General features: G+C 41.4%; 1 protein-coding gene across 1 annotated transcript; it reads left to right on the top strand.

Annotated features, from left to right (window-relative positions):
- Positions 1-7,308: 7,308 nt before the first annotated feature.
- bhlhe23 (basic helix-loop-helix family, member e23) lies at positions 7,309-9,124 on the top strand. Its single transcript, XM_088290868.1, has one exon. It carries the CDS (start codon positions 7,762-7,764, stop codon positions 8,446-8,448), a length of 687 nt encoding a protein of 228 aa, XP_088146994.1. The 5' UTR covers positions 7,309-7,761; the 3' UTR covers positions 8,449-9,124.
- The last annotated feature ends 16,187 nt before the right edge of the window (positions 9,125-25,311 follow it).

The following is a 25,311-nucleotide window of genomic DNA, read 5'->3' as shown; positions in this document are numbered from 1 at the left end:
AACTGCATTGTAAATCCAGAACTTAATCAGAGTCGACAGCGAGAGATCAAAGCGGCCTACTCCATCTCCATGTGTGTGGGTGGGGGTGTGTGCGTGTGTGTGTGTGGCAAGTGCGGGGGAGGAAATTAATGCAAAGTTAAGGACACACGACGATGGGTTAGTGTAGGGGTAGAGGCAACCTGCAGCTCCAGAGTCGCACGTGGCGCTTTCATCCTTCTGTTAGGGCTCTCTATGACTAAGGAAAATAAATCATTAATATTTACCAGACCGTGGATCAAGCCAAGAAAACAAAAGTTTCGGAAGAAAACAGAACATTTTATCCTTGGTCCAAAACAAAAAAGAAAAAAGATGAGACTTTTCAGCTGCCAACATATACTTGTGAGTTAGATACATCCAATGGAAATACAGTACATATCTGCTACTCCAGTTTGAGATATCTTCAACTTCATTCTACAGAGATAAAACTATGATTGGGCTGTTTGGCCCATAATACATATTAAGGTATCAATTGCATCTCTTCATGATAAAAGTAAATAGAATGATATAAAAATGTTTTTAAAATGAAAAATTTCTGAATGGATTAATTCTATACATCATAAGAGAAGCAAAATTAATCAAGACAGAAATACATGTTAGCACTCCTAAGGACAAAATAGTGCAAAGAAAAAAATACTGCTGATATTTTAAATGTAAACAGTACAAGTGGCTTTCAGTTTACTTTTCTACATTTTATTGAAATTACTGTGCCCGTGGATTAATGAGCCTTTATTAATTCTGTTTTCAAATGTAGTAAAGAAAGCAGCCATATTGGATTAATTAATTCTCAAATGTTCAAATTGGATGCTTAATGCATAGATAATATTTTAGTTTCTATTTTGTACAATGTGATTCTTGTACAAATGTCTTTTTCTGTATCCACTATTGCTGGCAAAATAATGCAAATTTCTTCTTCTTTTATGGTAAATATTTATTATCTAGCCTTCCCGAGTAGAGTTTGCATGTCCCGTGCCTGCGTGGGTTTTCTCCGGGTACTCCAGCTTCCTCCCACATTCCAAAAAACATGCATGGTAGTTTGATTGAACACTCAGGTATAGTTCTTTTTTTTGTTTGTTTGTTGGCATCGAGCATGCCCCCACACTGGACAGAGGCTGCAGGTGGCAGTAGTGATTAGAAACTCAAAGTCTTACTGACTGAAGCTTTAACATGAGGCCTAACTCGTCTAAACACGGCATTCTAATTAATATTATGGAAAAATGCACCTGTTTTTATCCATCTCTGGGGTGGGCATTAAGCCACTTGCTGTCGACTGAAAACGTTCAATGCAGATGTAACGACCAATCGGGGCTCACTTTTTTTCTGAGTAAGTTTGGTGGTGTGACGTTCGCAAGCTGAGGCCACAGCAGAATCACTTCTGAAGTCTACAAAACCAAGTTGTCTTGCAATTTACAGAAGAATGCAGCCAAATTATTCAGGAGAATCTTCATCAGGCAATTTGACAATGGCTCAAAACACGCGGGCAAAAAAACAAAGGACTTAATCAGGGGGGAAAGTGGAAGCCCCGCCTGGAATCTGCGTGAACCTCCCAAGTGCCAATCCAAATAATTAAGATATCAAGGCACATCTTGCTAGCTTTAGATCAGAGGTGTCAAAGTCATTTTTGTGAACGGGCCACATCGCGGTTCTGGTTTCCCTCAGAGGGCCGTTATAACTGTGAACTCATATAAATCACCTTACATTATCACTTACACACAACACATTGATACAAAGCTAGTTTTGAAATCAGAAGCCAGTAATAAATGGCAATATCTCATATCTCAATGTTGTTAAAAGTGAAGAAAATGTGCTAGAAGCAGCAAGTTGAAGCGCATGATTTTCCCTTCGCGGGCCACATAAAATGAGGTCGCGGGCCACATCTGGCCCCCGGGCCTTGAGTTTGACACATGTGCTTTAGATCATGCTTCTGCGGCAGAAATATGCAGTTTTATCTGCTACCACCCTCTACTGGTAAAAAAAAATCATGTACCAACAATATTACTTTCAAAGCATGTCAACTGGCTCAAAAAGAATAATAAACTTAATATCAACAATGGTCTATTTTCATTTTGTCGGCTGAAAGTGTAGATTTTATAACATTGTGTGACTGCAAACGACAGTAGAAGTTAAAATAAAAGATCGGGAGCATAAGTTGAGTGCTTTCTCAAGCGTATCAACATTAATTATATCCTAATGTATTTTTTTTTTATTACAGCAGTAATAATCTCTATAGAACTGAAATAGTTTTCTGTATTTTTCCATTAAACCGATGTTGCCAATGTTTTAGGTGAACATTCATGTTTCCTGGGATGTGATTGTCTTCAGTATGCACCAAGAATTTAATTTGCTGTTCCAATATTTTTGGAGGGGACTGTGTATTTTGATAAAGTTTATATTCATTCTTGGACTATTTTAGAAGTGTTAAAATTCACATCAATTTCTGCCAAACTTTCAACAACTGCAACTCTGTCAAAGACAGCATGTTTTGTACGTGAAAAAGGTGTGTCTGGTTTCATTTTGAAGTCATCACTTCATTGGCAAAGAAAATAATGGAGCAGAAGAAATGTGATTCAACATTAAAGGGCATCATGCATAAATCATGGTTTGCCGTTAACTTCCCTCATTGAAGCATTTCTGTACTGCATACATTTATGGCCTAAATCCAAAGCTAAATTTTGTTTAGAAGATAAACATATACTAAAGGACAAAGTATAGTAATCCCATGTTAAGTCTGTAATTCATATATGGGACCAAAAAAGATATTTTATTCATTATATTTCTTAAATAACTGGTAAAGAACCACCCATTTAATAGGTTATCAGAATTTTTTTCCACCAAATATTAGAATTGTCATCCACCTAAAAAAAATTCATATCAGTCAAGCGCAAATCAGTGTGCGATGAGAAATCGTGCTGAGATGTGTTGCAGGAAATTATCCAATTTCACTCAATTAGCTCAAAATCTATTTAGAACAAATAATGCATCATTGTGGATCTATCAATGCCAGTTACATATATTGACAGGCAAAACAATTATTTTTTTCCACTACATGGCATAATGTACAGCGCTAACCTGTTAACCCACTTTTCGTGATGGTGTCTTCAGATGCCAGTTAAATTTATTCTGTGACCACGTTCGTAACGCAAAAATCTTATATATAAAATCTTAATATATTGCATATATTATTGGAAATGCATTCCGGCCTTCCATCAAAAAACAAAACAAAACAGAAATAGCACTTAATAATATTGTACTTTATAAAAAAATGCAGTAAATTCATACTTACATAGTCGTAAAAACAAAAAAATTAACCTTTTTTTTGCCACATTTTTTTGTTTCAATGAAATGGATACTATCCTGCTCCTTCTGGTGTGCGCTATGATAATCTGAAGGCAGCATAGTACAGACATGCTGATATGAATGGAGCTGTTTGAAACTGTTCAGTTAAGACACAATAACATTCGTGGTTATTCACAGAGGACAAAGAGTATACACCTTTGAGTACAGTTGTAAGTATTGGTTTGCATGCGTTTCTCCACCATGCATTTGGGTTCAAAATCCGTTGCATAAAAATTTCAGTGGTATTTGTTAGCCCGTCTGACATGTTTTGCAGTTTGTTTGTGTAAAGATTAAACAAGGCAAAGCTTTGTGGTTGTTTTACTTTAACATGTATTTTTTTTTTATTTTATGTTTATTTTGACATTAAACCAAACTGGGAGTTACATTTGACACCTCTTTTATGAAAAAATATTCACCATCTGTCAAACTGAATCTCTATTTGTTTGCTCACAAAATAGCCAAAATACTTGCTCTTATCTTGAAAAACATGTGCGTCAGATCACTTTTATATAAAGCACCAATATATTTTGTGGAGTGTTGTGAGATCACCTTGGGAAACCTTGAAAAACAGCAGAAGTGGAACTTTGACTGACATGACTGTTTATTTATATTGCTGAATAACATTGATGCAAATGAATTGTTTCTGGGGCGTCACTGCAGGATGCAGCACAGTAACATTTGCATCTGCTTGAGCACACAATGTTCCTGTTAAACATGACGCCAGATTCCGAGCAATATAGAAAAGGCTCTTCTGCCACTTGGTGGACTTCAGGTTGTAGTGCATTTAAGACAGACAACGGCGATGTACTCAAATGATGACCAGCAGCAGCCCTTGCGTGGCATGCAGCTGAGGTTGCAGTTGCCATGGTGACACTGATTCGCATTGAACAGGCTTACAAAGCATCATATGTTTTTAGTTGGGATGTTGACACTTGTGTTTGTGAAGCTTTTAGCGCTCTTCACGGCAGGAAGAAAGGCCAAGTCGTCAACGCTTTGTTGAAAACCGGACAATACGAACTCACGTCACACGCACTCACACACAAGTTCACCTACTGGTTTCAGTATGCTGTTGGAAATTGTATGTTCGGTTACTATATCGCATTGAATAAAGTGAGTACAGGTGACATTTTTTAGATAAATCCTCCTAACTTAATCCCCAACTCTGTTGCGAACTCCATCGTCTTTTTTCAATTGTTCATATTAATCAAGCATATGTGCATAAATAATGCAAATCAAATTAAGACGGAGGCAAACTCATACAGTTAGAAGCGAAAAAGTTAACATTTGTTCAGTTATTTGATATAATTAATATGCTGACAAGTCCATTTGTATCACCCTGCTCGGAGTCATATTGGAGTCTACATCGCCGGGTTCGGGTTCACCAAGGCATGTCAATCACAAGCCTGACACGGGGAGACAGAAAGTCCACACTCCACACACATTCCCAAATACGGACGATTAAGTCTTTCAACGAACCTTACTTGCGTGTGTTATAAGGTGGAAGTAATTTGGAACACTTGAAGAGAATCCACACAGGTGGGAGAAAATCCTTACTCTATTAGGAGGGGGAAAAGACAGCAGCTCTACCTAGTGGGCATCAGTTGTCAATTCGTCGTCGAAATCATTCAATTGAAGTCAATGGACATCAGATGCCCATCGGAATGTCTTGACCACTGACGACTACACATTTCACTCAGCACCAAAAAGACTTTTCTGCCACCTACTGGCCAAGACAAAAACTACCGAGGAGGATCTACAGGTAGTTCTGTCAGTTTAGGTTCATTTGTTCTCCTTCTGCTATTTATGTTTTGATGATTCGGCATGGATATTTACTTTCTTGTTTGTGATCCTAAGAGATAATATGGCACTATATGCGCAATCATTCGGCTATGTCGTCACTGCACCGCCATGAAATGAAAATGGAAGCAAATATCCCTTGTCAGACATAATAAAACTCGCTAGCAACCTGCAGGTGACACAAGTAAAGCTGAATCCCTTTTTGAAGCACCTGCTTTCAATCAAGCTTTTATCTGTGATGACTTTCATTGGGTGCAGCCCTTGATAGAATTTTCCTGGCTTTGCACTCACTCATGCTCTTGAAGTTTGCTGTTTTGATCAGTGCTATAAGTAGCTGACTTTTGGTTGCATGGTTTATCAAGAACAGCTCCTGTTTCCAGAATATTGCCATAGGTAATGCAAATTTTACTAAGCTTTGGAGCAGTGTGATCTTTACTAAAACTGCAAAGCCCAAGCTGTGAAATGCTGATAAACTCATGAATATAATACCAGAAACAAGTTGGAAAAAGGGACGTGTGTAGTGACTACATGTTTTAATAATATGTTTGTAAATATATATCAAAATTTGGACAACACAGGTCAGGGCTCTCATCATCATCGTATCCCTTCAGGTCTGAGAGTTCTCAGGTCCAATTGCTTGCATGAGGATCCAGATTGTTACACAGAGAACAACAAAGAACTGCAATGTGGAAAGTCAGATTTGGATGTCTGGTGTGCTCTCTGTTCTTCTCTTGTGCTTATCCATAGCATCCTCTCACAGTCCGAAATCATCAAGTACCTCTAAAAACATTTTCTTGTGCTTGTTACTGAAGACTCTGAATTGTTTATTTGTCTATATCAGCGGTCTCCAAATCCGGTCCCCTTATTTAGCCTGTTTTCCACTTAACTCTGTTCCATCACACCTGATTCAAATGATCAACTCATCAGCAAGCTTTGCACAAGCCTGATTAGAATCCTGATCATATGAATCACGTGTCTTGGAAGAGTTATAGAAAATTGGCTGGACTTCGAGACATCTGGTCTGTATGTGTCAGATGTGCGATTGACAGGTGAAACTCCAACTTCCCTGTGACCTTAAATATGATAATATGCTACTTGTTTTGATTTTGTTTCTCAGTGTCAGACGCACAGCGTGATAGAGAAATCGACAGACAGGTTGATGTGTCATGATAACCACTAGATGGCACTGGACCCTTAAAATTTGCCGAAAGCAGACACTTTTAACAAGTTGCATTCTCGTGGATGGCAGAAAGTTGTATTAAGTAGAAGTTGAGCATTCACACGCGCTCACTTGTTTTTGCTGCCAGTCGGCGTTCCAATCACAAATTTAACAACGGTAGTGGGGAATCAGTGATCACTAGTCTGCGCACATCTCGGCATGAATAAGATGATCTTTTATTAGATTTGCCAAACCAGGACTAAAGTAAGCACCAAACCAGTATAACAAGTTGCACCTGTTCAGCAGAATGTCGCTTCAGCTATCTAAAACCATTAGTTGGTGTTGTCGCTGGGTGGATCCAACAGTTTTAGGTCACTAAGCACCAAACTGCTAACCAATGTAGATCTAGCGGCCTATGAAGCAGCAAACTTTTCAGCAAGCGCGGGCCACCTCACGGAGCATTGGCACCACTACACACCATCAATTTAACTTGTGTGTCGTCAGATGTTCTTTTTTTCACATTGTCCTCAACTCTACCCCCTTTGAAAATAAATGTTGAATGGGGGCAAAATTACAAACTGAAACATACACATTGTAATGGAAAATAATTTTAATCAGTTGTACCTGGATAAATAAAGATTAAAGAAATATTTGCTGTGAATTATTGTTGAAACTATCTAATTTAACAATTGTCTGAAATGAGGCTGTGGATGGGGAATATCTTGCTTCTCCCAATGTTACATCATCTTCGCGTTGCTCTATTGCAGCTGTCCCGTTTTTTGCCTTAAATCTTGAATATGTCAATCATTTAAATAAACCACAACGCGACCTATCTTAGTAGTTACAAATAAATCATAGATACCTGAAAAATGTTCTTGATTAAGCGACCAAGTATACTCAGTTACCTCCCACCACAGCACGTGTTCAAGTGTCATAAAATGGCCAAGGAAGTGGGCTATGCCTGTGTCACTTTGCGTTACAACGATCACACAGCGATTGAAGACTGGAGAAGAGCTGCGCTAGTTAATGAAACTCTGGCCCTGATTGGTCGATCGCGTAATCCCAGCGGGCCTGGCGCGCCTACTAACGCGTGCGCGGGGCAGGACGCGAGCCTCACTTTGCCCAAGGCGAGGGAGGGCGCGAAACGCGCGGGAAGCAGAACACGCCATCATCCGCAGAGAACACTTGGACAAGTTCGAACCCAAGTTGTTGTTGGTTGTTGAGGAAGTGGAGGTTGTGGTTGTGAGCTACGTGCGCAGCAGCGAGGAGCGGTGCGCACATGTAGACGCTTTACACGCTTCCTCACAGCCTCCCCCTTCAAGAGTCACCACAGAGGCGAGGAGAGGGGCAAAGCGGGACGGCGTGTTTGATTTCAGTTCCAAAAAGAAACGGGAAGTAGACGGCTTTTCTCCCTCTTTCTTTTGGGAGCGAAAATGAACGCCAGCGACGAGAACCTGCTCAAGTCCATCAGCAACGACGCGCTCCTCGACCTGACGCAGCGTTACGGCCAGTCGGCCTTCGGCTTCGGCGCCGGCCACGGTCCCGGAACCCCCGGTCGCTTCCCGCTCACGCCGGCCGCCGACTTCCTCAGCGGACAGACGGCCAAGTCCAACGAGAGCGGCGGGGAGCACACCAGCGACGACGAGGATGCCTTCGACTCGCTGGAGTCGCGGAAAAGAGGCGCGCCCTTCGGCGACGACAAGCCCGGGGGTCCCCTGGCCAAGAAGTCCAAGGAGCAGCGCTCCCTACGGCTCAGCATCAACGCCCGCGAGAGGAGGAGGATGCACGACCTGAACGACGCGCTCGACGGCCTAAGAGCGGTTATCCCCTACGCCCACAGCCCGTCGGTGAGAAAACTCTCCAAAATAGCCACTCTCCTCCTGGCCAAGAACTACATCCTCATGCAGGCTCAGGCTCTGGAGGAGATGCGGCGGCTGGTGGCCTACCTCAACCAGGGACAGAGCCTCACGTCGCCCATCCCCGCCGCCCTGGCGCCCTTCGGCCAGGCCGCCACCGTGTACCCCTTCTCCGGCTCGGCTCTGGCCAGCTGCGCCGAGAAGTGCTCCAACTTCTCGGGAACCCCGTCGACTCTGTTCAAACATTGTAACGACAAGCCTTGATTCACTCTCGCTCTCTTCCTCGAACTTTTTAACTCCGTACTGCATCTTTACGTCCCTCTCTACTTATTTTTCAAATCACGTTGTGCGAAAATTGTGCATAATTCCGAGCAAGTGATGCTGCGATGTCTCGTCTTGATTTAACGAACGCGAACGCTGCGCGCGTTGTTAATAAACTATAGGCCTTGTCACTTTTTTGCCTGCAGGCCACGTTCAAACAAAAGTGAATTGTCAATTTGATCTTTTACCCTTTTCAATTTGTAATCTATGCAAACCTAAACAACAATCCAAGTGGGTAAAATGTCATTTTATTTAGACTTGAAATTTTACTGAAAGTAGAACGGGATTTTTCTTTCTGATGTTTTGATGCCAAATCATTTTCCCTCCAAAATATTGACAAACTTTTATCTTTCAACCTCTTGCACGTGTCATACGATTGTATTGTACAACTGTGGAAAAAAGCGCAACTGTGCGAATAAGGCTTTACATTTATGGCCTGCAAGGAAAAATGTTTTTGGTTGTGTCGCAAAAATGAATTTCATAAATTGTTTACATGTGTTTATAATTAAAACCATATCTATATGCTCGGACTCGCTTTGAATCATTTTAACCATCCTTCCAGCTCTGTAATTTCTATCATTTTACACAAGCTCAATAATAAATACACACTTGAAATGTCTGCACAAACGAGTCCGTTGTTATTAATTTTAATAATAGTAATGCCGATCTTAACGCTCACACAGCTGTTTAAATAAATACCGAGTGTTACTGTGTGAGCGACACTAAAATGAGTTGAGCAACTTTGCTTTCTTGCTTGCATGAGAAGCCTCCTGACATGAAGAGATTGGTCCAAACGAGCTTGGCGGTGCTGGTGGGCCCACTTTGGCACGCCGAGGGTCGGTGGCACTGAGGGGGGAGACCACAAGAAGAGCCGCCCGGGGCCACCCAGGACCTGTCTCTGGGTATTTGGCTGATTGCAGGCAGCTCCCTGCGTGGCGGCCTCTTGCACCCCGGACAGCATATTAACACGATTTCAGCTCCTGTCTGCCGGACCGCCCCACTTCTTGCGGACAACGTTGCAAGTCCACTGCTTTCTTCCGTGCATATTTGCATGGAGGGCGTGAATTTCGGAAGACACCTAAAGACAGCAATGACGCATTTACCTTGAGTGATTTATTTGGTCTCATAAAAATTATTTGCAACCGGTGACAAGCTGCCACACGCATATTTCTCAATTTTGCCCCCTTATCAAAGACGAATTTGTAATAATTTGACATTGACTGCATTATTTATGATCTTTGTGTTGGATTTAATCAAGGACTATTTAACATGCAAGAATCATTCATAAGGTCACGTGCCAGTCCAGCGATATGTGAAATTCCGCCACGCACCTTAGGTATGCTTTAACACGATTTACGGTTCTTAAAGTATTTTTAAGGTCTTCAAACGTGATTTAAAATTTGACTCGTAATTCCATCGTGACATTTTGCCCATTTTGCCAATTTAGCACCCCCCCCTCCCCATTGGGACAGTATTCCTTCTTGCATGCTCGACACTGCGTTATTTGCAGAACTGTTGTTAATTGATTGATTATATATTTCAATTAGAATACATTTAAAATCAGTCAACGACATATCAACAAAAAGACATTCATCCATTCTACTAGAATGCTCAAGTCTCTGCATCATTTGCACAACCGCCGTTGTATCATATAGTGCACTTAATAAAAAAATAAATAAATAATACCGTGGACAGTGAAAACTGGGCTGTGATATATCATATATAAACTGCATGCAGTTATATTGAGCCGTTCTCAATATATTGCACAAGACATTCAGTAAGGAGCGTCTCCCTTTCTGCAATTTAGCAGCATGTCACAACATCGGCCCCCCCATGGCATCTTAAGTTGCCCCCTCTGATGACATGTGTCTTGTCAGGGATGTGATGTGACAAACACTGAATGCCCATGATGCTCCATTGCGCTCGACAGTAGATTGCCTTATTGTCCTAAATCAGATAGCTGCCTTTTGATTTTTTTTTTTTTTTTTTGCAAGAAGTAGGGCTCACTTTCCTGATATTTACAGTAGGCCTCGGAGAAATCTAAAAGTCTGTTTTCCACTCATTATGTCAGTGGTTGTTTCTTCATGTGGATATTTTACGTCCATGCAGTCATTTCAAACATTTTAGCCAGACAGTTAGTTGATGTGTGCACATAATTTTCACAAAATGTATTTGTTTTATGTAATACTTGTACAATTGCTTGATAAATAATAACATAATAATTGCAGTCCTTTATTTTTTTCCATTTCATGTGTATTCATCTGACTGTTTGATTTGATGATATTTTTACTGACTGTTCTCTATAGTGCTTTGTTCATCTGAATGTCATGAATAAATGATTGCACTTTGTTGTGAAAATGCATAACATGGAAAAAAACAAAAACAAATATTCCAGTCATTACATTTGCAACAATTAATGGATTAATCAACAACTAATCAATTCCCAAATTAATCAACTACTTTTGATAATCGATTCATCGTTTAGAGACTTTGTTGGTTGGGTTGATGGAGGGGCTGCCACGTACTGAAAACTATTCATCGACGGGGGAGTACGTCGGTCGTGACGCGGTTCGACCAGGATGGAAATAGACCGACCGTACGGGAAAATTCTGGCATTTTCCCCAAATTCACAAAAGCCACTACGCTTTAAGAAGTATACCTAAAACAATAATTTAAGTCGGAAAACTTCCAAATTTGAATTATTGACATTTGTGGGAACAATGTTAGTTATCACAACAAAGCAAGATGGGTTGTTATTATATCTTCAAGTTGGGATTTCAATACAAGGGACAACAGTTTGGTAAACTGTTATTTCTTTGTTTTAAAATGTGGAAAAGCCAACTTTGACAGAAGCAATACAAACTGTAGTTGATGGCCCAACTTGAAATTATATCAAACCTCGTCGCCTTAAAATTTTGAGTTCACTCAACTTTTTTTTTTAACTTTGCACTAATAGCATTAAATAACCAAAATGATAACTGCATCCACGCTTTGTACCAGATTCACATTCATAATCCACGAGCGCATATCAAATGAAGTGCTTTACCAGCAGAATAGGACAGAATGGATCTGAACCTGGTTTGTGTGCAAGTTTTACACATGAACAAGACACTTATTGTCTGACAGTCTTTCCACTGCAAACCAGCAGCCCGGTCGGTGCACTCGCCTTCTGCCGACAGCCCAGCGTGGTGCACGAGTATACGGACAGACTGTGCGATGTCTGTAAACATTTGTGTTTGCTCCCAGTGGGATGGAAAGAGAGTGATTTCATTAGCATGTCTCCCAGCTTTGAGGTATGTTTGTGTGCTTTTCTCCAAGCCGATGCTATAGTACTAAAACCATATGCCCTTAAGTGCGTACCTCGGCCTAATGCTTCTGACAGCGCTGTTTTCTCTAATTAAGTTCTCTTCATGTGCGAGCTTATGTGTCTGATGCGCGTTGTAGCACTCCATGTCACACACACACACACACGCACGCACACTGTACCAAAAACAACTGCGGGCCTGCGAGGAAAATGAGCATGCTTCAGCTCTTATTATGCTTACCGTGTAGGACCAAAGGGGGTTTGAAACATTGCTTTATTTTTATTCAAATGATGAACTAGTTGTGGCTTAATTATGTGTTTTTTTTTTTTTTTGTTTGCTGGTTAAGAAGGGAGCGCTCAAGTCGAGGTGAGATGAAGACCATCACGTAGGGACTGTGCAACTTTTCCCTAGTGACGTCACACTCGTTCGCACCCCCCAGCCCCGCCTTGTCTGAAGGGATGAGCGAGTGAGTCAGTCGGTTCCGAGGAGCCATGTGATTCGGGGCGACGTTGCTGCGAGTGCAGTGAAACAGGTCGGGCCCCTTTATTGGTTCATCTAAGCGGGGGGATGTCTCCTTGCATGTGTCCATGTGCAATGTATTTGTGTGTTCATTTGGCCACAGAGCCTCTAAACACGGCAGCTGGGCAAAGCGTTTTGTCGACTGCCACAAGGCACCTGACACCATGCGTGGTAGGTCCAGACAGTGTGGTTGTGGATGGGACTAAATTAGGCTGAGTGGGAGAGAGCTGAGTAGGACAGTGCACTAGTGGGTGATAATGCCTTTGCTGAGTGTCACATCCTACACGTACATTGGATATAAAAAGTCTACACACCCATGTTTCAAGAAAGAGACAAGATAAATAATTTAAAACCGCTTTCCCACTGTTCATGCCACCTGTAACCTGTACAACTCAAATGAATATTATTTTCACAACTTTCCCAGAGGGGAATTAAAATTAACGACAGAGCTAAGGTGGTTGCATAAGTGTGCACGCCCTCTTGTGAATGGGGATGTGGCTGAGTTTAGAATGAACCACTCACATTCAAACTTATATTATGTTAAACGGGGGTCAGCACACACCTGCCTCCCTCTAAAGTGACTCGGGTTAGCATTCAATATTTTCAGCTGTTGTAGTCGGCTTTTATTGTCATTTTTTTTCTGTCCACGTCGGGTTTTGTTGTAACACTGACTGATATTTGGAAATGTTCATAATTCCCTCCTACTTCACTGATGGTGTCGGCAATGTGGGATTGGTTCCGACTCAGTGCTGCTGTCTGTGTGTGGCCTGCAACTTGCTGCCAACCAGTTCGGGGTGTAGTGTGCCTTTTGCCCCGAGTCAGCAAGGATAGGCTCCAACACCTCCAGCAACCCTATACAGGTTAAGTGGCTTGATGACGATGATGACATAATTCTCTCCACATGATCTGAGAAAAAATAGCTCCAACCATCACTGTAGCTATGAAATTCTATTGATGGAACTGACAGCAACGATTCATTTAAATTGAATACAGTAACTCAAACAACTTCAGTATTTCAGAAATATATTTGATTTGACCACAAATAAGTCAGATATTTAGTGTATGAAGTATTTAATAATTATTACTCAAAACTAATTGAAATGCGTAAAATGTTCATTTCATTTGTCTACCGTTGAGGAACTCAAAGAGCTTTAACACGTCTGTCTTCGCCTTCACTGGCTGGTGACAAAGCGTCAGAAGCAACTGGGGGTTCAGTATTTTGCTTCAGGATGCTTTGACCTGGTGACAAGAGCCCATTCTACCATTCGTTACTTTCTCGTTGGTGGCACATGGCATGCTATACAACAGTATACATTTCAATGCATTTTTGCGTCATATGATGTTGACATAGCAGTCGCAGAGTTATCGCATTTTTCACATGCGATGAGCAGAAATCAAGTGTGTTTTGTTTTGGGGGTTTTTCGGCCAAGGTTGGCCACTATTCCAAAAAGTATTGTTTTGAGTAAATCACCAAAACCTGCAGTGACGCGTGATGGTAACAGCTAACGCTTTGGCGCTGTTTATCTTTAGCTGGAGCTGTGAACTTGGGCAAGGTGGAGGGAATTATGAACATTTCCAATAGCAGTGTTATCACAAAACCTTCAGGCTTCTACTAGAAAGAAAAAAAAGTCTACTAGAATAGCTGTCATTCAAACCGGGGTGTGCAGACCTTTTAGATCCATTTTAGACGCTTTTGGTGATCAGTTGAGAACTGTCATGACATGTCTTCACTGAAGGACTCCCGCACCACTTTGTTGAACGCGCTCTCAGATGTGCTTCTGTGGTTCGACCCCCCCCCCCACACACACACACCTACACACACACCCCATTCTGTTGCCATGCTTATCACTCCATTTAGCTTGCAGTTTTGACAGAGGATAGGAGCTGACAAACAGGGGCATCCGTTACTGCAGCGATGCCTAATCTCTGTAATGGCCTCGCAGATACTGGACTGGTGGTGAGCAAAACACACACACACACACACACACACACCCCTCAGTTAGCTGGACAAGTGTACATGTAAAGCCCCGAGGTCAAGTCTCATCTTTGTGCTCAGCCATTTGTACACACTGTAACCCCCTTCACTCTCATAGACAGCTCGTGTCTCATTCTCTGCCCCCCACCCACCACATACACACGTACGCACACACAAACATTGAGGGACCAGCACCCGTCTTCCTGTTCTGCACCAGCTGAGCAGCACCCTGATTTTGTGGAGAGCAGGGGGAGCTCGTTATCCTCATTAATTAATGACAAAAGCGATGTAATTGGCCATCCATAATCCTCCATGTGGAGACAGTGTGACAGGCAGAGACGCTTCTAAACAGAAACACGCACACATCGCAAAATGTTCATCCTCCTTTTTTGCGTGTCTCTAATGATACACTTGAATAACGAGACCATTGTATTATATGAAAGCAAGGCGATGTATATTTTTATGACAAGCGAGCTGAAAGTGTGCCACTTGACTGTTTAATTCTTATCGGGGCGTCAGAGGTCCCGCTGGGCCTGAGCTGCCGCACCAGGCAGCAACATGCTGTAAAGTCCCACTACCACACCCGGCCCCTCCCGTGCACAATTCCTTCCCCACATCTGAATGAAAAGACAAGATTAATAGCAGTTCCTGTCGCCAACTAGTCTAATTAAAAGTGTCGGAACATGCGCGTGGCCAAGGATCAGTGGCTTTTAATGAGGAGGTTGTTGGCTGATTTGGGCCTCATTCTCTGCTTAATAAGGCCAGTTTAAAAAGTAATTTTGCTGCGATGTGACTCCTTTAAACCTGCTCATTATCAATGAGTGCGCTTCACTTAAGTACTTCAGGAAGAACGCTGTGTTTAATTAATATTGTGCCGCGCACGTGGTTTAGCTGACAGCCCGCAATGGCGGACTGCGAGCAAACTCAGCACAGGAGCGAAAATTGATGAAGAACTTTCAAGGACACTGATTTCATTAAGCACCTTCATTACGGCCCAAATAACTCTTCCTGTCATTCCTCTGATTCAGTCACACAGACAAACCCATGAAATAATCCTGAGAAGAGCTTCACTGAGGATGCTACCAGTGGTGGCTGGTGGAATTTTGGTCAGGGGGGCACTATGAAAAAAGATAGATAGACAGATAGGTGCTTTACTTCTCGATTGAGCTCACTCCCTCAGCTGTGCAATAACTGTTTTGCATTTATTAGTTTCTATTTTCCTTCTTGTTTCTCTTGCCAGAGTTGACCGACAGAGCTTTAAAGGTCAAGCAGTTTAAGGGCTTGAGAGCATTGTAGCAACTTTCACTTTGCACCAGGAACCCACCCACCCACAACAAGAAGCAGGCTTACGGTTTCTTCATCCCATTGTGATAATCTTCTTAGCCCCTCCGACTGTGCTGTTCAATATGTAGAGAGCAGAGTAGAGCCGGACTTGAGGGGCTTTAAGTGTCCACAGGCTCTGTCGCTGGGATTTTCCTCTCTAGGACCAATTACCTCACGCAAACTGCTACAACATGAGTCGCCTGTATTTTTCATCCTTTTATTTTGATTTCTTTTGCTAAACCGGCTCGGTCACAAAGCAGTGTTGTTTTGCCTTTGTCCTCGTCCTTCCCGTCAGGATCAATAAACAAACAGATATCAATGCAGTAATGTCACTGTCCAGTTCAGAGTTTGTCCTTGTGTTTGAATTAGGGCTGGGCGATATGACTGAAAAGTGTATCACGATATAAGGCAAGGCAATGCAGATTTATTGGTTTATCACATGTCATACACATGGTAACTAAATGCAAAGACACAAAACTTGCACGCATTTACAAGCAATATTTAACGGAAAAAAAACACAAAAAGAAAAACTTTTAAAAGTAAAGAAATAAAAGTAGGTTTCTAAATAAGTAATACATTTTTATAATACCATAGGTGTATAAAACCAGCAAATGTTTAACCTGGATTTAAAACATTTACACTTCACCACTGTTGGTAGCGTTTTCCATTTGTGTGCAGCATAACAGCTAAACGCAGCTTCACCATGTTGACTTTGAACTCCGAGCTCCACAAATGAACTCAAGTCTGTCTGCCGATCTCAGAGCCCTACTGGCTTTATATTGAATCAGCATTTCTTTAATGAACCATTCATTTTGGTCACATGGTATCAGAGCATTTTTATGAGTACCAAGTGCTGCACAGACATAGACTATTGACACCAAACTGGTTTTGCAACTCTACTCGTGATTGAGCCCAACCGAAGCGGCACATCAGCTTTCAACACGCTCAAATATTTTCCTTTTATTGATTTTTCTTTACAGCTTATCAAAGCTGGGGAGGTGGGATTCACAAAATGAACATGCAAAGCTTGTGCTGAGATGACTTCTTGTAAAATAATAATAATAGATATATTTATGTAATATATAATTGGAAAACAAAAATTGTGTTTCCCACAGCAACGCATCCCCGCAGCTTCTGTTTTACGAGGATGTATATTGCTAGAATTCCAAAACAAAGCTAAGAAGAGCGGTTGAAGTACAAAGAAAAGAGGTTGTATTTTTGGGAAGAGAAGAGATAAATTGGGATCGAAACATGCTCACTCTAATCTGGACAACAGGGACCTGCTTCTATTATTTTTGCCATGTCTTGTTGATAGTATTCACATAGTACAACATCCCATCAGGTAATATCAGCCGTTGAAGGATTAGCATGAGTAAGAGGGTTTTTATTCTGTTTTGCCAGAGATAATTCCCTTGAAATATTTGAACATTTTCATTCTAATATGGAAATTGATTATTTTTTTTTTTTATCCAGATGTGACTTGAGGACACTGTGATATAAGAACCTTTTTATAATTGCGACATGCGGTCACAGATGCTGCAATAAAGAGAGTGAATGTTCTGGTTGAAGTCGCTGATATAACAGCATTTAGAAATACATTAAATGTGGGTGGGAAGTTTTTTTTTTTACAAGATTCTTTGTCACCCTCAAATTTGACAGTGTTAGCTTCAGGCTGCTAATGCTAATGCCAGAGTGGTTAATAGAGGCGCACGAGATAAGCCGCAGCTCCACTACCTTGTTATTCCCTGTTCATAGAATGCAAATAAGAGGATAATAACATAGGATATGATCCGTGGCGATAGTGATTGTTCTCCAATTGTTTTCAGTCCAACAACAACATGAACAGGAAAAACACCTCTTGTTTGTGTCTAAGATGGCACCCGCTGTTTTTTTTTTTGTTGCTTTGTTTTGCTTTTGGGCATAAAGACATGAACACTGCTTTGGAAATCGTCTTCTCATCAGACTTCTGCTCTCAGTTATTTCATGACTTAAAGGTTATTGCTGCCACGGATGTGTTTATATGTCTTTACGGATGCCCCGCTGACCTTATAGCGTGTTCTCAGTGGTCCTGTCCCGACCAAGTCGCCTGTCGCAAGCTTGATTGGTGGCGAGGATGGAAAGGAGACAGCTGCCTATCAGTCTCCTGCTCGGGCGTGGTCGTTGGAGCTCGGACTGTGTTTGTGTTGAAAATGTTCACTGTGTGCGTGTTTAATTAAGCAATCCACATAACGGAGGAGAGGACTTTCAAAAGCGGCAGATGACTGACAACCTGTCATCTTGACCAGCGGGGCGACAATGCTGTGCTAAGTTCAGTTCAGATCAGACAGAGTGTAGGGTGAAGAGAAGGTCATATTGATATTATCATGAACGGATGTGAGCAAGTGTGTGCACGTGTGTTTGCGTATGTGCGTGTGTGTCAATGTAGCCCCATACTGCATCTCTGTTGGCTCAAGTCACCTGCTGTTCCCTCTGTTCTGCGAAGGATTATCACAGGAAGCGAACTGGAGCAACATTAATGTGAAGCATGCCTCTATATTGTAAGATGCACACAAACAGTACTGTACACTTCTAATATTACAATATCCATTCCTATTACGGGCATAGAGGAAACAGACCTCATGATACTGTTTTCAACCAACGGCCTTTCTGTGTGGGTGTACAGGAGTCTTGTTGTGTGTGTTGTGTTGTGTTATGTTGCCTGTTTTTGAAGACTTACCCTGCAAAACAGCTTCATTGACTTCAGGTCACCTTAGAGCTACCACCACACAAGCAAGGGTGGGGAGCAAACTTTTCAAAATTGTTTTCATCTTGGGAAAATAACGCTATCCACCAAATCAAATAATGATGCACAATCTATTGCTTTGGAACATCTCCCAGGTCAGATATGGATTTCTCAAAAACATACTTGTCCAAGCTTCACATCATTGTGTCGCTTGAGCACATCCAAACAGCAGCTTTCCATTCATTTGAACAAGTTCCAAATGTTTTGGAGATGATGCATGTACAATTCTCTGCTGTTTCCGGCATTATCAATTGCTTATGTCACGTTGATCAAAAATGACTATGGGTCGCTATCCAATTATCTCACACCCCACAACATTTTTTTTGGCTGCCAGGATGGCCGAGTGGTCTAAGGCGCCGCGTTCAGGACCCAGTCTCCCCAGGAGGCCTGGGTTCGAATCTCGAATTTCCCCATTGTGGGACTAATAAAGGGAATATTATTATTATTATTATTTTTCCATTAATTCATCATATAACACTTCACAAGAGCTTGTACAAGTTGTCGTAATATGTGAGGCATATTTCTATATATTTCCTTTAGAGTTTTTTTCCCAGGCAAATCTTTTCTTTTTTCTAACCAAGGGCAATGTGTGAAGCATGAGATCAACCAGTGCCTAACCAGTATTCCAACATCTCATAGCAATTGCCGATAATTCTTGATGAGAATCTGTGGCCGAAGGAAGTAGAAAGACATCTCTGTAATTCCTGCAGGGTGGCGTGTAAGGTTTCCCTATTAAGAGCTTGTCCCTGGTTCACATTCCTACTTTTTATTTATTTATTTTTTTTTTTCTATGCAGTTCTGCCTTTTCTCCCAATGTGACCGTTTGTCAATAAATTACAGTGCAAATAGTAAAAGACAAATGCGAATCTTGAATCTCTTGCAATCAATCCTCTACATATTGTACATGAAAGTGCAAGTGATGTGTTCAATTACACAGAAATCTACTTTGGAGAGCTGAACTAAGGATTTTCCAGAATGAAAAGGGCTTTTGCAAGGGAACCGTGACATTTTGCTATTTGTCTGAAATTATTTTGAGAAACGCTATTACTGCTTTGATCATTTCAATTATGATCTGCGCAATGCACTAAAGAGCCTGAGAAATACCTCGATTCTTCACATTTTTGTTATGACTCTATGTGTTGATAAAGTACAATATTATAGAGTGATAGTTTTGCTTTAACACAAAAGAAAAAAATGGGATGGGGTGGTTGACAAATTAATGGGCTTCCCATTTAATTATTACAATACAATACAATTTATTAATATCGCGCATTTCACAACAAACTAATTAAAATCAAACATGCATCCATCTCAAGGCGCCACCACTATGCTTAAATAGTCAACGAATATAGAAATGAATATACTAATGCAATATACTAAAATAAAATAAATCTTTATTTGTATAGCACATTTGATCATTAGAACAGAATAACATTGTATTTACAATATATTAAAATTTAACATATTTTGGGGGGGGGTTCACTGGTGCCTCTGTGCTATGTTTAAAACCTTTTTCTACATTACAGTTGTTGACTACCACTCCCACAAAAGCTTATCAATAAATAAATGTACAGGATTACCTTTCCAGAAATGAATTTTTTAAATAGGACTAATTCCATCAATCATAATCTTTCTTTTATTAATATTGCAAACAACCAAAACCGTGTTTTGTGATCCAAGCTGGGGAATTATACAGGACACACGCACGCCCACACACGCACACACACCGACTTCTGATCTTCCTTATAAGGTGAACATGGGATTTCTGCTAATGTCCCTGCTCCATTTTCATTTTAATCACGACAATGGGATGAGACAAGCTGGTTGGCCTGACTCGCTTGATTGTTCTGATTGACTTGTCTTTGTTTGGCAGATATGTAATATAGTCTGCTTTAAGAGGATTTGATGTGGGGAGGAGGGAGGTTATTGTGTGATTTCATCATGTTCACGGAGGTGAACCTACACTTGTCCACCTACACGCACACACACAGTGCTTGATGTCCGTCTTTGTTTGTGTTAGAAAATACACTGCCGGGACGTCACAAGCAGTTGCGCTTCGTATTATGGTGACATGTATCATTAGCTTGATTAATTACACTCGCATGATGATGCACTTGGAGAAAGTACTGTCTACAGTTCATCTAAAAAAAAAAATGCACAGGAAACTCTCGTTGGAAGATGGTTTTGAAATCATTTATATCGAAAACATGGCACTTGACCAGGGGTGTGTAGACTTTTATTCACAGGATTTTCATGAGTAACATTGTGTACTGGAGTACATTTTATTTGCCCTTTATTTATCCAGGGAAGTCAAGTACAATGTGAACAAATTCTAATTTGCATTGTCGACCTGGCGGCAGACCAAAGTAAGTAAAATAAAAGCAAATTCAAATGCATGTACGACCCTAGAGAGGATAAACGGTGCAGAAAATAGATTCACCAATAGCAGTGCGGACTTGGTGAATGAAGTGGTTAATAAACCTGCGTGAACAGAGCTTGCATGTGGTGGTACGCATGGTGAGCAGAGAACAAACGTTCCGATGAGAGTTTCATAGAATAGCGTGTAGGTTTTAATTGCTAAATAACATGTAGGAATGTTTCATGCTAAAACTGGATGAGAAGCGTCAGAAGTGCATAGATGGATTAGTAAATAAAACATATCGACAGATAATAGACAGTTTATAGAAACACAAAGTCATCTGCATTACCTATGTTCTGAACGATATACAAATTATTGAACATTCATTCCACACATATTTGAGTTTTTTATTTTTGTGTCATGCAGGACCGCATATGGGAAAATATGGTGTCCCAGTAGAGCGCAAGCACGAGATATGTTCAAAAATGTGTAGCATTTGCGACATGGGACTGCCCGAGCCTTCTGTCTCAATCAGGGGATTAAACCAGGCGGAGGTGGTGGGGTGACCCCTTTTCCCCTCTCATTTTCACTCTCCTTCTTCCATTCTCACTATCTGCTCTTTGTTAATATTAGTATCGGGAAGCAGCCCCCCCGCTACAAAACATAATCGCCACATGCAGATGGACAAATCAACAGTAACTTGCACTGTGTGCGCGTGCGTGTGCGTGTGTGTGCGTGTGGGGGTGTGTGTGTGTGTGTGTAAGGTGCTGGCGACTGAAGTGGGAGGGGTCTTAAACCCAGCATCAGCTGTGCTCAGTTTGAGAGGTATGCCGTATTATTTACAGAAGAGTCGGCAGGGGGCCCGCTGGTCGCCATCCAAAGCGCCAGCCGCACACTCGCTGCTGTCCTGGCATGACACTTGAGGGAAGTAAGACGTCAACTTCCTGCTTGTGCGGCGTAAACACTGACACTTGCAATGGGCTTATATTTCCTGGGTGTAAGCACTAAAATGTCATTATACATTTTTAACGATATGCCCTTAATTGCTTAATCCTCTTACAACCCAATGCACTGAAAAACAGGGTCACCCCTCTCTCTCTCTCTCTCTCTCTCTCGCTCTCGCTCTCTCTCTCTCGTGTCTATTTATGCATTACATAGTGTATATCATGAGAAAAGAATTCCCATGTTCATGTGTTTCTAATCACATCAATTGGAAGGGACTAAATGAGGCACCAAACAATTCCCACACTCTCATTAAGGACACATCATCACATGTTCATATGAAATATTGGTCAAAGCACCAACTACAATGTTAGAAAGACACACAGGGTCGCAAGTTACAAGTTGCTGGACATGAAATTAAAATAATGAAAAAAAAATAACTAACTCATGTGTCTTGGTGCCTTTTGGGTGTGACGACTGCACAGAAGCTGGTTGAGTGTGACTGCTTGGCTTAGCATCAGATGTTGGCCCAGTCAGCCTCTACTCAGATTGCACCAGATTAGGAGATGGGGCACTCTGAGAGCAACTATGATCCATATTAAAGCTGCATAAAATGAAAATTGCAAAGATTTAAAGGCAGATCATAGGCCACAGAGAATTTAATCACAACCTGGCAGCGCATGTGTGAGTGTGTGTGAGTGTGTGTATATGCGCATGTGCGTGCACGCGCACGCAGAGCAGAGCACAGTGACATGAGGATTATGGATGTAGGCTGTATTTACTTATCAAGCGCTGTTCTGGGATGTATCACAAATGTTTTATCACTGCAGCAATCCATCTCCAGCCACCGTGGTCGGAAAGCATTTCTTCATGAATTGTTCTCATTTGAAGACAAAAGCCCCCCAAAACTCACAGACATGCATTTGTTCTGTGTTGTGTGAGTGGGCGAGTGAGTGTGTGTTTATGTGTGAGCGCAGCCGAGATGAAACTGTTCCAGTGTCCTCAACACTTGTAATCCCCCAAAAGCTTTAAATACGGCTACTGTGCATTCAATTGTACACGGTCCGACTGCGGAAGGATGCTCTTTACTTGAAAGGCCATGTAAAGTAAATTCAGAGATTTGTTTTTGAATATGTCATGTATGTTTGAAGATAAATGCTGAAAACATGTTCAAAGACTGAGAGCTACGTAGTACTGAATTCAGGAGGTATAGTGTTCAACTATTTTTCACCATTTCAGGGAGTCAACCCAAAAATGTTCTGAACAAGAATATGTTCAATGCAGGCCCACATTGACACAATATTCAGCATTCTATGTGTAAAACACTCCAATGGATTTTTGAAATGAAACAGTTCAGACTCTGAGCTTTCATTTGAGGATTTTCACATCAGCGTCAGGTGAATGGTGTCGGAAATACAACACATTTCATATAGTGTGCCTTCCACCTTTTCAGGGACCAAAAGTGATTGGACAAACTAATATGATCATAAAGCAAATTGTGACTTCAATACTTGCAAATCCTTTGCAATCAAGGACAGCCTGAATTCTTGAACCCATGAACATTACCAGACACTGGCTTTGTCAATGCTGATTTTCAGACAGGCCTAAACTGGCTACGGTTCCGGCTTGTTCTTTGGTTATTTTCTTTTCAGCTTTGTCTTCAGCATGTGAAATGCATGTTCAATCGGATTCAGGTCAGGTGATCGACTTGGTCATTGCAGAACATTCCACTTGTTTGCCTTTAAAACCTATTTGGTTGCTTTCACAGTGTGCTTTGGATCATTGACCATCTGCATTGTGAAGCGCCATCCAATAAGTTTTGAAGCATTTTCCTGAATATGAGTGGGTAATATTGCCCAATACACTTCAGAATTCATTCTGATTTTGTCAGCAGTCACATCCACAATAAATAGAAGAGATTTAATTCCACTGGCAGCCGTACATGCCCTCGCCATGGCACTTGCACCACCATGCTTCACGGATTAGGTGGTATGAGTTGGATCTTGAAAAGTTCCTTCCCTTCTTCATACGTTTCTGTTTCCATTATTATTCTGGTACAGCTTCATCTGTGTCTCATCTTTCCATAAAATGTAGTGACAACAATTTACAGGATATTTTACATTTTTCCGAGCAGACTCTAATCTGGCCTTTCTGTTTTTGCGGCTCACCACTGGTTAATTACCTTGTGGTGAAACCTCACCTCTGCATGCACTTCCTCTGGTGAACTTGTCTCTTAATTGTTTCAACAGACACTGTTGGTGTTGCTGACCTTACCAGAGTCTTTGCCCTTTTTAATACGGGTATATATTTGACAAAGTTGTCTGTACTTTTACTCGATCACGTCCTTCAGAAAAGTACTCGCGATCATACTGGTGGAATGTTGGATTGTAACTGGGATTCACACTAAATTTTAATTTTAATTATATAAATTGTGATTTTTTTCCCCTTTCTTGTCAAGTAAAATTTGTGCAAATGGTTTATGGTATGGACAAAAAAAAACTAAATCAGTTTTTTGGTTTTGTTGCATCAAGTTTATGTTATTAAAGCACCCAATTAAAGGCTTGAATCAATTCCCAGATTGCAATATTTGCTCAATTATTAATGACAACTAATGAAGAAAACAAAAATATGCCTTAATGTGATTGCTGGTGTTGTCTGATCAACTTGACGGGACAGAATTTACCACTTGTGCTCTATATGTGCTCACCTGCATTTGTGCCTCTTCTGCGGCTATCTCTTGCTTCTGTATTTGCGTGGCTCGATCTGCTTTTTTTTTAATTAAGTTGACATTGTCTATTTTCTCTGTTTGGTGCGGATCTTTGTTGCTTATCCTTCTTCTGTTGCATCTCTTTTCTCCTCCCTCCCCTTTCCTTCCATTCCATATTTCCAAATCCCTCGTAAAGAGTGCCTTGTGCGTGTGTGTGTGCGTGCGTGTGCGTGCACTGGCATGCACGTGCGTGAGTGCGTGTATGATTGCCGACACACTCACACATGCACAGAACGCAGACTTAGATGGAGCAGATGGTGACCGTATTCATTTTTTCCCCGACTAACATTAACCATTCATTATAGACAGCAGACTAAGCCAATCCCACATCCGCCCCCATGCAACATTTACACACTCACACACACACTCCCACACCCCCCCCCACACACACACGTACACACAGTGTCCGATCACTTTGCCAGTAGCCCAGTCCCAAAATGCTGCATGAGCCTGTTGTTGATACGTTCTCCCAGCTCTGCTCTGACTCAATCTGTTGACATTTCTCATTCGCTCCCCATGACTCAAATTTCTCCTCCTTCACTTGAGCAGCCCACAACAAGATGAGCGAACATCTGATGGCTCCCTCTGCCTCTGTTTCCACACTGTCCAAGATGTCTTTCCTTTGTTCCATTCCACACGTACATTCTGTCTTCTACCGGAAATTGCTCTCGTCTCTTTACGCGTCTCATTTGCCTCTTTTGTCCACTTCTCTAACTTTGTGATCCATGAGTGGAAGAAAAGACGATGTTGATAATGATGCTGCTGCTGATGATGATAATGATAATCCACTTCTGCCCGTTGAAACAGAAGTTTAACAATAATAAATGATAACTA

This window comes from Idiotropiscis lumnitzeri, chromosome 3 (genome assembly GCF_059441095.1).
Source record: "Idiotropiscis lumnitzeri isolate Australia: NSW breed Sydney's pygmy pipehorse chromosome 3, RoL_Ilum_1.0, whole genome shotgun sequence".
In the NCBI taxonomy this organism is placed as follows: Eukaryota; Metazoa; Chordata; class Actinopteri; order Syngnathiformes; family Syngnathidae; genus Idiotropiscis; species Idiotropiscis lumnitzeri.
The sequence above is the reverse complement of the archived record's forward strand: the minus strand, read 5'-3'. Positions and strand labels throughout refer to the sequence as shown.

Bases quoted from the DNA above. Each gene is read 5' to 3' on its own strand.
- bhlhe23 (XM_088290868.1), top strand. From the start codon at position 7,762: ATGAACGCCAGCGACGAGAACCTGCTCAAGTCCATCAGCAACGACGCG.